The sequence below is a fragment of the Chroicocephalus ridibundus genome, chromosome 16 (assembly GCF_963924245.1).
Source record: "Chroicocephalus ridibundus chromosome 16, bChrRid1.1, whole genome shotgun sequence".
NCBI lineage: Eukaryota > Metazoa > Chordata > Aves > Charadriiformes > Laridae > Chroicocephalus > Chroicocephalus ridibundus.
This window is the reverse complement of record NC_086299.1, coordinates 2,996,407-3,013,478: the sequence shown is the minus strand read 5'-3', so window position 1 is coordinate 3,013,478 and position 17,072 is coordinate 2,996,407. Positions and strand designations below refer to the sequence as shown.

The window sequence follows — 17,072 nt, the reverse complement described above, 5'->3', positions numbered from 1 at the left end:
GTGTGCGCAAGCTGAACCACGAGAGAACGAAGCCCCATAAAATTCCGCGTGTCTGGGAGGAAACAGCCACGCCGGGGCTGGGAGAGCCCCAGGGCGGCGGCGGCGAAGGGGAAGGTAAAAGGCTGGAAAGGTAAAGAGTCCCCGGTCAGGTAAACAGTCACTCCCCTGCAAATCATTTCCATGTTTCCAGTGAGGGGATCGTTAAAATGCAAGACGTATTTTTAAATATTAGAATCATAGAATTGTGTTTTTAACTATTAGCTATAGCTGGTATTACTATACTATAAACCATGTATGTACTGTGATATCCTACCCTTCACACACACGCATGCACATACACTCGCACTACGGTGGTGATTTAAAACCGTACCACAGCTGTAATCACCGAACGCAGGCTGAGCCCAGGGGAAAGCTGGGGATAAAGGAGCTTTGGGAGGCACCAACTCCCTGAGCTTGTTCTTTGAACCCGGTGCCGCAGTCTCAGGAGGAGGAGGATTCCCATTGCCAGAGACATCATTTTCATTTGAATTTTGTAACCTACCTAGCAGTAAAAAGTGCTGGTAACAAATTCCATTGCTGGTGCCACCCTTGGTTGTTTGGGGGTGTTGTCAGTGGGCGATTTTCCTCCTCCTCCCGCCTCCTCCTCCTCCTCCTCTATCAAAGCACATCGTTTGGGTTAAGGCTGCAGAGAAGAGCAAGCTTCAGCCCAAGTTAAAAAACCGCGCTGCGCAACAGGAATGCACACACGCACTTCAACTCGGGTCAAGGACATACGGAAAGTGTCCTCCCTTTCTCACATAGCTCCCATTAATCACACCTACCTCAGGAGCGGGAATCCTCCGAGCATCTTCCCAGGCAAAAAAAAAAAAAAAAAAAGCTTATTTGTAATGACTGGAATCTCAACACATGTTTGTTTCTGGCATTATTGCACAAATTATACTGTAGCACTGAGACCGTTCAGCAAAGGAGAGGAAATGGGCTGAAACGCAACAAACGACACAAAAATTAAAGGGAAACCTGGGGCTGAGGTGGAGATAAGGAGTTTCATGGGCTGGTTAAACGATGTTATCACCTGCTGGAGAACACGCTTTACAAAGAAGTCTTGGAGAAGGCAGCACGTAATGAATAAAAAAAAAAATGTTTTCTCCAACCTTTCCAAACCCAGAAATTGAAAGCATAACATACTGCGGATTTATTACAGACCGTACTACGTATTTCAGCATAAATTAATTCTAAAAATTCCAGGAAGGTTTGCAGCAACGCTTATCTTTCCTGCTTTGGCCGTCGCTCCTCATTTCCCTCACTAAAGCACCGATTTCGGCTGGAACCTGTTCCCTCGTGCCCAAGGCCAGCATGGAGCCCTGCACCGCCAGTTTTCACAACGTCCCCAGAAAACAGGGGAAGATCCTGGGAAGTCAGCGCCCTGTCACCTCTATTCCATAACAAAAACCAGCCGGATGCCAAGGGAGAGCTGCTGTGGGCCACGGGAGAGGACCGGCACATCTCAGACCTGCCTCCAGAAAGGGTTCTTCTGCACAGACCCGACCAGGCTACGGGTTTTATCACCGTTCTCTCTCGTTTCAGTAAAGCAGCCACCTGGGCAAGCGATGGCAAGCGTGGGATGGCCCGTGGCTACCTGACCTGGGGGATGGCCTCGTCCTCCCCAGCAACAGTCCAAGGATTCGGCATTAATCCAGTCTACTTGGCATTCACGTACCAAATTCTTCTTATTACCAATTACACGATGGGATCCCAGGGGTCCGTTTTCAGACTGGAGTGTTCTTCATTGCTCGGAAAATAATCTGTTCTCCCATACAAATATCCCTTGACTCACCTCCGTGCTTACAGTCTGCCTTCCAGCAGATGGTTTAGGAGAAGAAAATACCGAGGGCAGACTACACAGCTCTCAAAAATGTAAAGCTCCTCGGACCCGCAGCTCGACTTCGCAAGTCGCTGAGGTTTGGCAAACACAACCTCCCCCTTTTTAATTGGTCACAGCTGGCTGCGACCGGCCGCGGAAACCCTTGCAGGGAGATTAGAGCGGGGCTGACACTTCGCCATGGTACTGGCACCGTAATAATTAGGGAGGTGATCACGGGAGGTGCTGAGGAGTTTCAAAATCCTCGCTACAGGGAAAACACGCATCGCTTTGAAGATGGCATCAAGAACTTCACATGACTTGGCCCGAGGTATGGATCCCTCAAAACAAAGCGTAGATTTGGTCTTCTCCACATGGCACGATAAGCAGCTTCCTTCCAAGCTTTTCCTACCCCTGACACATCTTAGCACAAGGAGCGTTAAAGATCTCTATGAAAATTTCAAACCGGTGCAATGTCAGCGCCAGGATTCCTCTCTCATTTATTTCCCAACATCTAAGCAGAGGGCTGCAACTCATCTAAAGGACTTGAGCCATGCGTTTTCTGTCACCCAATATAATCGCCTCTTCAAATGATAATGAAATCCTTAGTTCTTGAGTTCGACCCAAGGAAAGTTTGAAAAGAACAAAGAAAGCCATATTTCGAATTCACCAAAGCCTCTAAAGATTTTAGTCTCTTAAGATAGCGGCTCTTTTTCACCCACTATCATGTGCCTTTAAACAGATGTGTCAGTAATATTTTTGCCTACGCGTATGCTCCATCGCTCATTGATGAAGCTGGACAACTTTAAATGTGCTATAGTGTCTGTCCAAAAGGCCGTTTGCTATACTCCAGTTAACATTTAGAAACTCAAATCCTATGAACTATGAAGTTATCCACAGAGTAACTGCCCTGCATTTACATCCAGGTTTGTGGGACGGAGGCAGCTGGCGATGAACTCCGTGCTGTGCATCTCGGTGCAGGACGCTGGACCCTGCAATTCCCTATAGATGGAATTGCGAGGAAACTTGCTCCAGAGGTACAACCCCAGCTGTTCCCCCAGCCTCAGCACATTTTCCTTTTTCTTCAAAACTCACTTCACAAAAGACTTTTTCTTTTTATTTTCTTTCTTTTTTTTTTTTTTTTTCTTCACTGAAAAAGCCCCTACATAGCCTTGGCTTGTTTCCTCTCACTAACGTTTTCAAAGAGTTCAGCACTACCTGTTTGCCAGCTATTAAATACCTCACGTTTGGCTGATGGACAAGCAGATAGCGCAGGACGAAGCCCAGTTCCGCACAAGCCGCCCTTGTTCCACCGCTTCCCGAGCCAAAGGGAGAGAAAACCCCGGCAGGCAGAGCCGGGCTGGCAGAGACCTCTCCGGGCTCGGGCTCGTCTCCCCTCCCCTCCCCACCAGAAGGCTGAACCTCTGAATGAGGGGGCTGTTTATAAATAAAAGTACTCGGACTTCTTGGCTGTTGGAGAAATGCTCTGCTTAATTTAGCCCTGGTATTATTAACAGTGGATTCTCTCCAATAAGCTGACAGCTGAAGAACAATTGCTGCTATTTAATCCCACAAACGGATTTTAAATCGGCCTTGTGAACTGTAAACCCATGAAACATCGAACACAATATCTTGCTACTGTCGTTCTGAAATCGGCACCGGGGTCCCCTTGGAGCAGGGAAGTCACCCGAGTCCAAGCAAGTGTTCTCGCACGTGCACACTCGCTGGGGGCTGCCCGTCTCGGGGAGAGGCGTCTGGCTCCTGCGTCCAAGACCAGTCCACAAGGTGCTTCCCTTTGCCGCCAAAGACAAAACCTTTCCCCGGTTGACTTCAATGCCTTCCCGTGCTCTGCACTCCCGTGTCACCCTTTGGGACCCCCCCCAAACCCCTCTCTCCCAGCCCTCCCCTCCGCAAAGGCTTCCAACTGAACAGCCCGGAGAGATTAGCAGGAGAAATAGGGTCATTAGTCAATCAAACAACACTGAGGGCATGTCAAATGCTTGCGCAAATGAGGGCAGTGCCAGAGAAGAAAGAGACAATAATGGTCTCCCGAAGCGGCGACAAAGCCCTTGCAGCTGGCCTCGCCACAGCAGACAGTAATCACGGCCCCGCTTGCCTGCGGCTGACCTCTCCTTTGTGCGAAGCCCCACAAGGGTTGGTCGGGCCGGTCCTTCCAAACGCAGCCGGGCTAATTAGGGAGGGTCCCGGCCCTACGGCGCGGCCAAGTTCCCACCCCGGAGCCCCCAAAGCCGGAGTGGGGCCGCAACGATCCGCTCCGCCGGGAAGTCCTGGGTGAGCGGGCGCTGAGGACAAGCACCTGATTTACGGCGCGGGGTGCAAATAACAACAGCCTCTATGGTCGCCATCCCGCCCGGACGGCCCTGCCGCGACGCGGGACCCCCGGGCGCAGGGCTCCGGGTGCCGCGGTCACCGCAAGCGGAGCCCGAAGCGTGGGGTGGTGGGAGGACCCCCGGGGGCAGGCTTGGAGCGGAGCCCAGGCTCTCCGACATCCCCCCTTTCCCAGCACAGAGAGGTCATTCACGTCCAAGCCCGGAGAAGGGAGCCTCAGCCCAAACCAAACCTCAAACACTCCATTTACAACCCCTTTCATCTACCAGCCGTGGGAGATAACAAAGGGTTTGGGGACAACCCAGCTGCTTCCTCACTTCGGAGCCCGCCTCTGCAGTCACTGCAAGGCTTCGGCTCAACCTCTGTCCTCCGCTTTGCTGCTCCAGCACAGCCCCGCTGACGGCAGGTGGGCAATGGCATAAAGAAGCTAAATCTCTCCACTTAACAGCATCAAAAAGCCACCGAGATGCAAAAGGCAAGAGAAAAGGCGTTGAAACCCAGAGGGATCAGCAAGACGTACTGCAGACCTTCCTGCAAGAGCCCGCGCAGCCCTGCGGAGGGGTCTGCCTTCGAAGTGAGATGATTTAACGCAGACGGAGAGCGCCCAAATACTATCACTTTCAACAGCTGAGGGGGGCAGGAAGGACAGCATCGCAGCCCTGGAAGCCAGGCCCGCTGGGTACCGCCTGTTTTCCAGCCAGGGTAAACACAGGATTGCTGCTGCTCTCGGCTGGCCAGCAAAAATATCCCCTGCTGAAAGGTATGACAAGAGTCTGGCCAGGAGAGAGAACGTCCTGCCTTTAAAATAAACACGTCTGTATTTCTTTCCAGAAAAGAAAAAGTGATGCCATTAAGATCAGACACAGAGATTTCTGGAAGGCGAATGACACCACGGAATATCGCTGCCGAGCGACTTCATTCACTCTGGGTTATTTTCATGTTGTTTTCATCAAACAGCCTCATCAGAAGCCCCCGGACCTCGTCCGGATTCATCCTGGGAAGACGCCAAACAGCTCCATTTTGGGGAACTATTTCTCAAGAAGGTATCGTCATCTCAAATACCCAGGACAGCTTCTTTTATAGGTGACCGATGAGAAAAAATGATTCACTGATTAACCATTACGCGCCTTTCCCCAAAGCTGCCTGCTCTGAGGCAGCCGCCAGCCTCCCGTCCCACCATTCAAATCCCACAAGGGTTGGCTGACCGGCACAAAAGTCACCCACCCAGAGACCCCTTAACAGTGAAAGAGAAGATGAGAATCCAGACAATTAGGCTTCTGAAAGAAATTTGTCCAAAAAAAAGTACTTACCAAGAAAAAAACAATTTACAGTAGTCAATAAAAAATGAGGATGAGTTTTTGTGGCTGGGATGTTCCCGTATCCTCGATCAGCACATTCTCTGTGGAAAGGACCGTGGCTTTTGGAAAATGCTATGAATAATGAAAAGCATCACGAGACAGACCAAAAAAAAAAAAAAAAAAAAAAAAATCTCTTCTCAAGCCAGGGCTAATAGAGCATTTCCATTGGGGTTTTTTGAGTTTTTCAGGAATAACGGCTGTTTAAAAGCAGGATGGAACAAAGGTTAAAATGAAACTTGAAAGCCAGGAAAGCTTTCTGAAGATGCTTGCTGAGTAACTTGTCTTGCAATATGAACACTGTCCCCGGTCTGTTCTACCTATACGTCCCCTCCAGCCGCAGGCGATGGAAATGCCCCATCACGTGCAGGGTCTGCGGCAGCGGGTTTGGGGTTTGCTTCAGCAGCGGCCGAGGCTCACAGAGACACCCCACGGCTCCTGCCAGCGTCTCCCACCTCCACCACGCGCCCTGGCCAAAGGTGTCACTGCGGATCCCAGCTGGTATCGACCACGTTACGTTTGCCACTGCTTGACCAGGGACAAGAGAAAGGGTGGAAGCCCGGAGCCGGGCAGCGCATCCTGCCTGGGGCTGGGCTTTCACAGGTCCATCTCCTTCCTCCCAGCCCTTCCAGTCCCCAGACCACCCCATCCCGGGACAAGGTGCCTTCGGGATGTTTACCGACAACAGGCCTCGGAAGCAGCGATGCCTCGTCCCAGCAGAAGGGGATGTCAGGGGTGACTTTTGCCCCGAGTGTGGAACGTAAATCACTCGGGAATGAAAATAATTGGAGGTTGCAAACGCAAAGGAATATTCCCGAGTCAGCTGGGCTCTGCTGCTTGAAAAGGCAACAGAACAATTAACGCTTTATAAACTGAGGTTAAGCAGCATGAAGAATGATTTATCCTCTCTATTTCACATTCTTCCCTATTGCTTGTAATTAGCTCACTCCGAAATAACGAGTTTGGGTTGGTGCCTTCCTTTACGTTCAGGTAGCAGAGCCCTAATTCGCGCATCCTTGGCCGCCCCCGTTTGCTGTGACGCAGCTGCCTCCAGCGAAGCTCTGCCGAAGAGGGAAGGTAAAGATCTGAGCGCAGGTATCCGGGATTTCAGGCATTCCTTCAAAATTTGACAGGCGCATTAGAGATGAGCAAATCGGGTAAGGAGCTTCTCCGAGCAGCCACTAAAAACATATTCTGAGTAAAGGCATTTCAAAGGTTCAAAATAAAGGTCAGAAATTCAGTAAGTTTCTCCGTTATTATTTTTTTAATCTAATTTTACATTTTGGCTCTTTGCTTCTAGGTCCCAAGGAGAGGCCCACATCGAACACCACCACTGAGGTCAAACGTCCCGAGAGAACGGCTCAACAGCCAACTCACTTGGAATTTAAAAGAATTAAAGCACAATCAGAATGGCTTAGAAATACAAGTGACAACCATGACGTGGCCACCTCAGGCTCTGTTAATTGGCAGAAAAATCTTGGATTTATTTTTTTTTTAAACTCAATTTATCACTTCCAAAAGGCTCAAACATTGTCATTCTTTACATGATTGCCCAAACTGCAAGTACTGGAGGTTCCCCCACACCTCATTTTTAACCAACAACTATAATTTTCCCATTTCTCTGACTAACAGTTTCTCAGACCAACCTTTTAAGACCCAAAGCACTGACTTTGGGTCTCTCACCCAAGGGCGGGGGGTAAAGTTAGTGCAACTACAGATGTATTTTCTTCCCCTCCAAAATAAGCCAGCCGTTTCCCTTTCAAAAAATATTTGGGGGTCTCAGAAATGCGTGCTTTGTTTTCAAAGCTGCGACCAATTACAATTGTGGGAATTGCTAAACATTTCCAAATGTGGAAGTGCTTTTTACCTCTCAGGTTCTGTACAGGAAGACGCCCCACGTTTATTTTACAAATTTGTATGAGAGGAGCTACGACCAAAAAAAAACCAAGTCGCGGGGACAATTTAAGGGCTGTTTATTTCCTAGAAAACCCTGTAAGGTGCAAACGCAAGCCCAGGCAGCAGGGCGGGATCGTGTACATCTCCAAGAATGAGCCATGCTCTAATCCGTCGGGGGTCAAAAGCGGAGAGGGAAGCGGGATTTTGAGTAACGTGGTTAAACGGCAGTTCAGAGAGTCACCGGGGGGGGGAAATAACTTGGACTCTCGTTACTACTGTCCTGCAGCACGGCTATTTTAGAAATATAAAGCAAAAAAGCAAATAAGCTGGAAGTTGTTTTTATACTAAGCAGCACCCTCTTCACCTTAGTTAAAATGTAGAATTTCAACTGCTAGCATCAGCCCAGCCACAGAGGTTCGCGTGACCAGCGGACTGAAGCCGGATTGCTCCGTTCCAGGGGGGTTGTGCCCCACGAGGGCTCCGTGCCACCTCTGCGCCAGACGATGCCCAGCCTCCACTGAGGTCATTTGGCCGGTTGGTGCCAAATGGAGCCCGAAGAGGCTCCGGTTTGGATGCCCTGCAGTGAGAGAGCAGCCGCCAAGCTCAGGATCTGCACGCCTGGGCTCTTCTTCCCAAGGAAATTGCTTCATTTGGCTAATCGAGAACTCGTGTGGCACCGGGACGCGGGGCAGGGGACTCAGAGCCATCACACACAAAGCACTGTCCCAGGGGAGCGCGAGGAAAGCCTCCCACTGCCATAAACACAGCCCCAACTCCAGTTAACGACGCATACTAAAGAGCGAGCAAGGAATTAATACAGCCTAAAGTCAGCAGCATCAACGAGCGTTGTCCAGTCTACAGTGCGTATCTGACAAACTTTTCTTTAAAGCTGTTCTCTAAAGGCGACTTAAGGGCCTTTTAAGGGCTTCTAAATTGACTCTTGTAACAACAATTGAAGTTCCTTAAAACAGATGCACCGTGAAAAATGCGCAAGAGCCGGCTGGCTCAGCAGCTGCAGCCCAGCCCCACCACGTAGTAGCCGTGTCGTCTAACGATAATTCGAGTAATTGTTACTGCCCTGTACCTTGCAGGCTTCCTTAGAGGGACGAAAGGGACGGCCGTTCTCTCCACAACAGTACCAGGCGCAGCCTCTCTTGCCGTACACGCGGCATGGAGAACCATTCCAGCTTCTAGCAGTTGTTTGCTATAGACTATCGTGTTACCAAATCAGAACATCTCTGAATTACCAAACACAGGAAACTCAATAACCTTCAAGAGAGAATTTGTATATTGCACGAAGGTTAATTAAATAAAGCTTAGCAGCCCCCAAATAAACCCTAGCCAAAGACACGATCCAGCTAGTCAGAGCTTAACAATTTTCCCTTCATCGCCACGCTCCCCCAGGCCGCGCTCCGCTCCGCAGGCCACGACCCCGGGGGTTCTTTGTTTGACCCAACTTTAATCAGCTTCCTTCTCCGATTCCAGCAAATCCCTCTGCGGATGGCGGCCAGGAATAAAGGCTATTGTACAGTACGGAGCTATGTTTCACGGCAAGTCATGATAAGCATTTCCTTTCCAAACACCCGAGTTCCCCAAACATTCGAAGCAGTGGCCACAAGAGCAGAGAGCAGATTATTGGAGTTTTGCAGATAAAACAATGGCTAGGATAAAAAAAAAAAATAAAATATTGGGGCATCCCTCACTCTTTATCCTCTCCGCTTCCGAGTGCAAACGAAAGGCTGACCGTGAACAGCCTGCTTACCGTACTGACAGCGGGGCCCTCGGAAACCAGAGGAGCAACGGCAGAGCTGCGAAGATCCCTCCACGCAATTTCCACCGTTGAAGCAAAGCCCGTAAGCGCAGACAGCTGCAAGGAGGAGGGAGAGAACAATTCCTGAGCACGCGGCCAGGAGCGTCCACGCGCTGTCAATACCCACTGAAGTTCCCACAGCCCTGCACCAAACTTCAATAGTTACAAAAGCACTGTAGAACCATTTTTGAAAGGCAACTCTTTTTTGGCAACGTGATACTCAAACAGTACACCAAGTCTCTCAAAATTTAGGCTGGGAAGTAAAATACCTTAGGCAATGTCTAAGGGCTTTTCTTAAAGTGCAGCTAAGTGAGAATCCACAGGGGAACATCAGCGGAGCTGCAGGGATGTTGATGAAATAATGCTTTTCCAGCCGACGAGTGGGTAAAATAGCCAGAAAATGAGTCATGCAGAATCATACCAGATCTTGTGGCGACAAAGATAACTCATTTATTTGGAAATTGGAGGCATCTTTCTGGCGCAAAGCACTAGAAGCTGCTTTGCACCCCTCTGCTGGAGAGCTGGGTACCCAAACGCGGCGTCACCTTCTGAATGGGAGAGACTGAAATGGAGCTAAACTGTACGTGAGCCCGAGCAGCCCCCTGTCTCTGTTCTCACCAAGCGGAGTGTAAAATGTACACAGAGACAGAGAATGCTCAATTAGGCTTCTGAAATCCACCTTTTCCAACCATCTAAATAAAACCAGAAACAAGGGTATGTTTTTTTCCAGGGAAACATATGCTTCTCACAACTCGTGAAACGCGGCCAATATTTTATATTTCCCATTAGCAAATGCTCATCTGAAAAGGAGAAACGTTGTTAAGTACTGATGCCGTCACGTGTGCCGTGCTTTGTCAAAGTGGAAGGACGCAGAGCAAGTGCCTATCTTCCTTTTTAAGTCCGTTTAAAAATTCAGGCAATGAAATTTTCTCTCTGTCCGCAAATCTGGACATTCTGTGTTGCCGGCCAATTTCTCTTTTCTTTCTTTTTCCTGCACCTCTTTTTTTTTTTTTCTTTTTTCTCCCCTTTTCACTTTCACTGAACAAACTGTAAGAAAATCCAAAAACGACGGGATCAGGTAGGAATACATTTCACAAAAGTTGTGGCAAACCAGATAACGGGGAGCAAAAAGAGCGTCACCCGTCCCCATGGTGGAGGGATGTGGGGTGATACCTGGGTCCGGCAGCTCCCCCTCGCCGGCCCCGAGCTCCTGCCCAGCCCGGGCTGGGCTACGGACCCAGAGCAGCGACGGGACCGACACGTTACAGCTCGCGCATCCCGGGAAGGAATGTGCCGCCACTGTCAACCGCGGCACCGTCACCTGTGTTAGGGGCCCGCGTGTCCTGTTGATGGATCCCGAGAAGGTAATTATTTCAAGTAGCTGAAATTACAAAAGGCAGAGGTGGCAATCCAAAACCCATTGGCTCAGAAATGCGGATTTACTAGGAAGCGCACAGAACGGGGCGGGAGCAGGCGAACGCCGGCGCAGCCAAGTGCGGCTCATGCTGCGATTTACTGCGCGCCGCGGGCCGGCGGGGCCAGGCTGCTGCTCCGCACGCTCCCCGCAGGAAGCCACTCGCCATCGACCTGCAAACACACACGGCATCCGTGGGGAGATGCCAAGCCCCCTCTGCTGAAGCAAAGAGGAGATCTGTCTTCGGCTCTAGTGGAAAAAATAGGGGGAAAAAACGAGTACAACGTTTTTTTGCTGCTAGAAGAGTCAGGGGTTATTCCAGCCCCAAGGCACTCTTGGTAGCGGAGCTGCTGGTTGGTGTAAGTTGGTCCAGGGACCCCACTCCAGACCCACCACCAGGATTTGCCCCGGGAAGGTGCCGCGGGCTTTGCCGACGCCGCACACGTACATACAGCAATTCTTCACGCTCAAGAAAAGCGCCTCCCGGAAAGATAATCAGAACTGGCCTCTCCTCCCCCCTTCGGCAGTCACACTTCCTTTTAACCAGGGGACCGCACGGGGCAGGGTAAAGAACGTTTTCAAGGATTTCACTTTGTAAAGAGAAAGTGACATTTCAGCCCGACTGCACCGTCCCGCGTGCCCCCGGCCGCTCTCACGACGTGTCTGCAACTCCTCACACGGCCTGGGCAAACAGCGCAGCAGCATCTCCTGCGCTAACATCACCTGGGCTCACCAGTGCAGACAGACTAAATGAACGAATAAATGAACGAATACGTAAAAACTCCTGGAAAAGCCATTTTTACTTCTCTAAAGCTGCAAGGCTGTTGGGTCTGCACGTCTTGACCGCCTTAAGGAAAAAGCTGGAGAATTAAATACATCTCCAGCAGGTACAGCCTGGGAAGTGGCCATCAGCCACTCCAGCAGGTTCAGCGAAGCCCCCCAGGAGACAACGGTGGCACCGGCCGGTGGGGATCCTGGGCACGGGGCGGTGGAGAATCCCCCAACCAGGGGGCTCCGGACCCTCCTCAAGGCCAGCGACGAAACGGCCCCTTTGCAGTTACCAAACAATACACAGCCTGGGATTAAATTACAAACCCACCTCTGGTACGGGACCACCTGAAAACAATTCTAGGAGCGCTCACTGGATGAAGGCTTCCCCGCGCACCCTGTCTGGAGCTTGTCCCTCCTCTTTGCGAGCTGGGAGCCCCCTGCTTTCTCTTCCTGTTCCAGCCAGAGCTGTAACTAATTAGTAACAGAAAAAGCAGGTCTGTGATTACACATTTCATTTCGTGTCATTATAACAGGGGAGGAAAGGCACCCCGCGCAGACTGCAAAAATGGCTCCAAATACTTGGCACAAAGCACTCCGTGCCTATTCCAAAACACCAATTGTGCATTCAGAAAAAAAAAAAAAAGAATCGCAGATGGAAACAGTGCAAGGAAGTGTTTGCATTTTGTGGGCACATTGGCAGGACATTTTGTGCACACGAAAAGATACATTTGCAACGTTACCAATGCATTTTCAATGATAATTTGGATCTTTAAGACATACGCACAAAATCAGAGGCGGGAAGAGCAGGTTCTACCTGCGCGAAAGAAACCCAAAGCTCGTGTCCCCAGAACTCCAGGGTTTCATCAGCTGCACAAAGCTCGGGGGCTGCTGGCGTGAAGCTGTTGGAATACTCTGCCTCCCGACCCCAGTTTGGAGAGACACAGATCGGCACTTTGTTTTGGGGCTCGGGGAAAGCCAAATGCCCGGGTCAAGCCGCGGGGCACCGCATCGTCAGGGGTTTACCCAACCCTCATCATAATGCAATCGCTTACAACCTGCTCTACGGGGAAGTCTAACAACCAGCCTTCCCACTATTCTCCTCCTACTCTTGAACCCTCCATATATCAAGTATTGGCTCCGGTTTTTCCTACAGAAACACAACCGAGTTCCTAATTTCCCCTCTCTGCTAAATCCTGATACTGCCTCACACAACGCCTGCCGCCTGCTCCGCGGTGTTTAAGAAGGTTCTGTGAAGGTTTAGGTGAAAATGACGTTCTACAAAGTTGCGTGTTTGCTAGCAAAACACACGCTCTTACTAGCCAAAGCCATGCACCTACTTCACGGACGTTTGCTCTATCGCTGCTTTTCCAGCACACGGGTGGGAGCCCCGGGATCAGGCCGGGCTGTGGGACACGGCAGCTCCCTCCAGCCGAGCCGGCTCCGCTCGCCAGCCCGAGCGAGAACCTCAGCTCCTTCCAAGTCTCATCCCCACCGACAGCCGAACTCCCCAGACTTTGCACCTGAGGTGCACCAGAGCTGAAACACTTAAAGCCCCAGTGTTGGCTCTTTTAAGGATCTGATGATTTTTCAAATCTCCCCTCCAAAAAAAAGATTACTTATTAATACAAAGGTAGCATTGAGGTCCAAATGCTCATCTACCCAAACTAATGAAACAGCGATGAAATGTTGTTTCAGAAATCCAGTTACCTTCTCATCTAATGTTTTAGCCACTCTGATAGCCACACGTCCTTGGGGAGCACAGCGATCCCGTATCAATCCCGTGCTGGCCCGCCGGTGTGGAACACTGGAATTTGGGAAACTCCATCATCGCCAGCATCCCGCCGGGCTGAGCGGCGCCGTGCGATGCCCGGGATCGCCAACACTCCCCGGCGTGGCCAGGCAGGAGCAGCCCCCCACAACTGCCTTTCACCGCAACTCCCCACCCCCAGGGACGGCCAACATTTTCCAGCCGTAAGTTTTGGCTAGCTCTGGTCTTGCCAGAAGGGCTGTCTGCTGCTTTCCCCCACTCCTTCAGGACTCCATTACATAGAATTGACCAAGTGGCCAAATTGCATAATAAGGCGGTTTGGTTTTCCCCAAATCTTTCGCCTGAATCACCTAAAAACCGGCCTTTAGGCATGGTCCCGGTAAGGCTCGGCCCGGCTGCACGACGCCCTGTTTGCCAGCCGCGCTCAGCCCTCGGTGCAGCGAGACCCAAAGCACAACAATGGAAAATATTAGAAGCAATTGCAGCGACACAAATCAGGGATTAGAAGATACGGGTGTTGTTCTTGGCCGTGTCCCAGATTTCCTGAATGACCCGGACAATTCCCTGCTCTGTGCTCCGGGCTGGCACATACAGAGTGGAAACCATAATAACCTACTTCCCAGCCCAGTGGGGCTGAGGGGCCAGCGGGTCTCCCTCCCCTGCGCTTCCCAAGCCTTCTGCAAACCCGCTCCTAATTCAGAGCGACATAATTCAATGCGATGGAAATTCGGGAAAAGGGTAGCGACACTGCTCTGGGAAACGGGAAAGAAAGGATAAATTACGGAAAGCATCGTCGCCTTCTGTTTGAGAGGCTGGACAAGAGCTTTTGCGAGGGTTTAGCAAGGCAGGATTCTGGGGAAGTCAGAGACAAGACACTGATTTTAAGAGGAGCGATGGAGAACTGCAGCCTACGGGCTCACCCAAGTACAGCAATTTCTGCCACGGACAAAGACGGTCTCCCAGGGGAGCGCGCGTTGGAAGTTTAACCAGTACCAGGCTCGATCCCAGGCGAAAGGTTCAGAAGTTCAGTCAAAGCCTTTCAGCTGACAAAACAATGAGCCTCCAGGAGCCAAGAGGTGATGTGCAAAGGAAAGCCAGCCTAATAGGGAAATTAAATTGTTAACTAAACACATTTCCTGCCAAGCCTTCCAACCTGTATCACGTACATAACGGAGCTGCTCCCCCAGCCCCTGCCTGGCCGTGCACCCTGCCTGCGGGCTGGGACCCAGGGCGATGGAGCCGCCAGGCTCCGGGGCGATGGAGCCGCCGGGCTCAGCCGAGCCTGCAGAGCCAGGACAGCAGCCGATCCCGGTGATGGCAGCCGGCCCCGCCACGCTCGTGCCCCGCTGGCCGGGCGATATGCTAAAGCTAAGCAGAGCTGGCGGGATAGAAACGCGGTTCAGTGCGGGGTAACTCGCTCTGGAGCCTTTTAATAGGCCATTTGTGGCTAATAACAATTTCTCTTTCAACGAGGCGATTAAGATTCAGCTGCTTTGTGCTCAGTCCTTGGGGATGCTCAGAGGGGTTTTCGTCATGTCTCAGACTCTGATGCTTCCTCCCACCTCCTCACCAAACGAACAGTAACTCTCGCACTGCCTCTACCTGAGCTAAAAACCAGAGCAAAGCGTGATCCTAACGAGGGCTGGATGAAAACTCAAGATAAAGATAACGAGGGACAGTGACTGAAGCTTTAGACTGAACTCCTCCGGCAGCTCCATGGAAGTCTCCGAGCAGCAAACCGAGCTGTCTGGCCACACGGCTGCTCGACGGCCAGAGCTGGCCAGACGACTCCTTGGCCGGGCTCTGCTCGCCCAGGCTGTGCCATGCCCTTGCTCCAGCTCAGTAACAATCAGCTCGGTTCCTTCCACCCGGCTCCAGCAGAGCCGGGCTCCCTCCCCAGCTGCAGCCCCAGGTCTCCCGTCCTCGCTGCCCTTCCAGCCTGAGCAAGGAGCCCGTGTTTTCCACAGGGCAGAGCTGGCACCGCCACCCCCTGCATAGCTCACAGGCAACATCGCAACCGTGACAAGGTCACCACGTACTAAATCTTCCAGTAACGGCCTCCTCGCCATCCTCGTCCATATTTATTGCTCTCCTTGGTGCCTTTCTGCCTCATCGTGCCTTTTCTGAGCGTGGCAGGGGCCGGCCCAGGAACACAGACACGGTGTCTGCGGCTGAACTCCAGCTCCTCCATGCAGACCAAGAGCTATAGACTTGGTGGGACTCGGCTTTTCAACATCTCGAGCTGAAAGTAGAGATCACGGGGATTACCAGACGTGCAGGCCCCTTGTCCTAATCAGCAAGGGCTTTAACCGTGTTATTGAACCCGTGTGGAATTTAAGTAGCATCTCAGAGGCCACTTGAAACTGAGAAGCTTAGTCTGAAAGTCAATCTATCAGTAACCAGGCAGGGAAAGAACCTGATGCCATGCTAAAAATGCGAAGGGTGTCTTGACTTCTGACCTTTTTTCCTTCCCTAACGGGACTGAGCGGATGAAAGCTCCGAGGCGGAGGGCGACGGCACCGCAACAAGCCCTCACACTTCTGCTCCCAGCAGAAGAGACGGGACAAAAGGCAGGGACGCTGCGAGGGCGCCGGGCAGCGCCTTTACAAGGTGCGATCTGACAGCGCCGGGGTGTCGTGAGCAAGCCCAGCTGCCACCCGTTCAAATGGCACGGGAGGAGAGGAACAAAGAAATCAAATATTCTTTCAGACTCGCGAGCTCTCTGTGGAGCCATTAGTCTTCAGACCACTTGGCTTCAGCGCCGTTTTACAGGGTGTTTCTGTGAAACTTTCCATCTCTCTCCAAGCTCCTTGCTCCCAGCAGAGCCCACGCGCTCCGAGTCACCGCGTACTGTCCTCGCAGCCCCGTATGGGCCCTTTTCTCACCTGTAAGTGCTTATAGAAACACAAAAGTGCATGTGGGGAACAGGAGCACACCCCCTTTTTTTTTTTTTGCTACAGCCAGCCACCAACCGCGGCAAACAATGAGGCCAGTTGTCACAGCGGCTGAGACGGGGCAAGCTCTCTTCTTCCAGGCTCCGAGAGCCCAAACAGCTCGACTAACTGGTACCCACAACGTGCTGGGGCCTCCCACTTCACACCGCTATTCAACATTCCCGACAAACGTCGGGCGGCACGTCACGTTCAAGCAAGAAGAAAGCAGCAGGCCTTGGCCGGCTACACACAAGTCTGCAGTGGTGAAAATTTCCCCTAATAAAACATCACGTGGGTTGGGGCTTTTTGTATTTTTAAGGCAAAGCCATGAGCGGTCCAGCATTTGGAGCAGGGAGCACTGCGGCGAAGAGATGCCACCCTCCAAGGAAAGCAAGGTCAGCTGTCCTTACCGGAGTGATTCCACCCCACGGTGTCCAACAGCTCAAAGTAAACTGTCAGCAGCGACGGCCTTCCCCACCCCTGTTCTCCTGGCACCCCATCGATGATCTCTGAAGACAGACAGGAAGGGCCACAAATCCCGTTGACGTATTTTGGCAGAGCTTCCTTGCCTTCAGCAGGGCTGCGCCGGCGAAGGCAGGCTGACCCGCCGTGGCTGCGCACAAAGCAGAGGCTCCGCTACCAACCGCGACGCCCTGGCTCTGCGTCCCTGCCTCAGCACCTCCCTGCTATTTACTGGCTCTTTTCCCCCACCGGTCCTTCCTACGCCCTCTTCTCCCCGTGAATGCGTAACACAGAAGGTGGAACGTTTATATTCTCAGCATCACAAGAGTATTAAAAAGACTTAACTGTCGAAATAAATACAGGTGTTTGTTAGAACGCGAACTCCAGAAAGGCGCCTGCGAATCCAACGCACGCTTCCTTGCGCGCTTATGCCAGGTACGATCAGTTCCCTCCGAC

At 51.6% G+C, this 17,072-nt stretch overlaps 1 protein-coding gene across 1 annotated transcript in view; it reads right to left on the bottom strand.

The window, feature by feature from the left end:
* The window catches only part of MEGF6 (multiple EGF like domains 6), a 109,020-nt gene that overhangs the window by 81,402 nt on the left and 10,546 nt on the right, over positions 1–17,072 (bottom strand). The window contains exon 4 of the mRNA XM_063353753.1: positions 9,221–9,325. Within this exon, the coding sequence (XP_063209823.1) occupies positions 9,221–9,325 (105 nt within the window). The remainder of the gene's footprint in view (positions 1–9,220; positions 9,326–17,072) is intronic.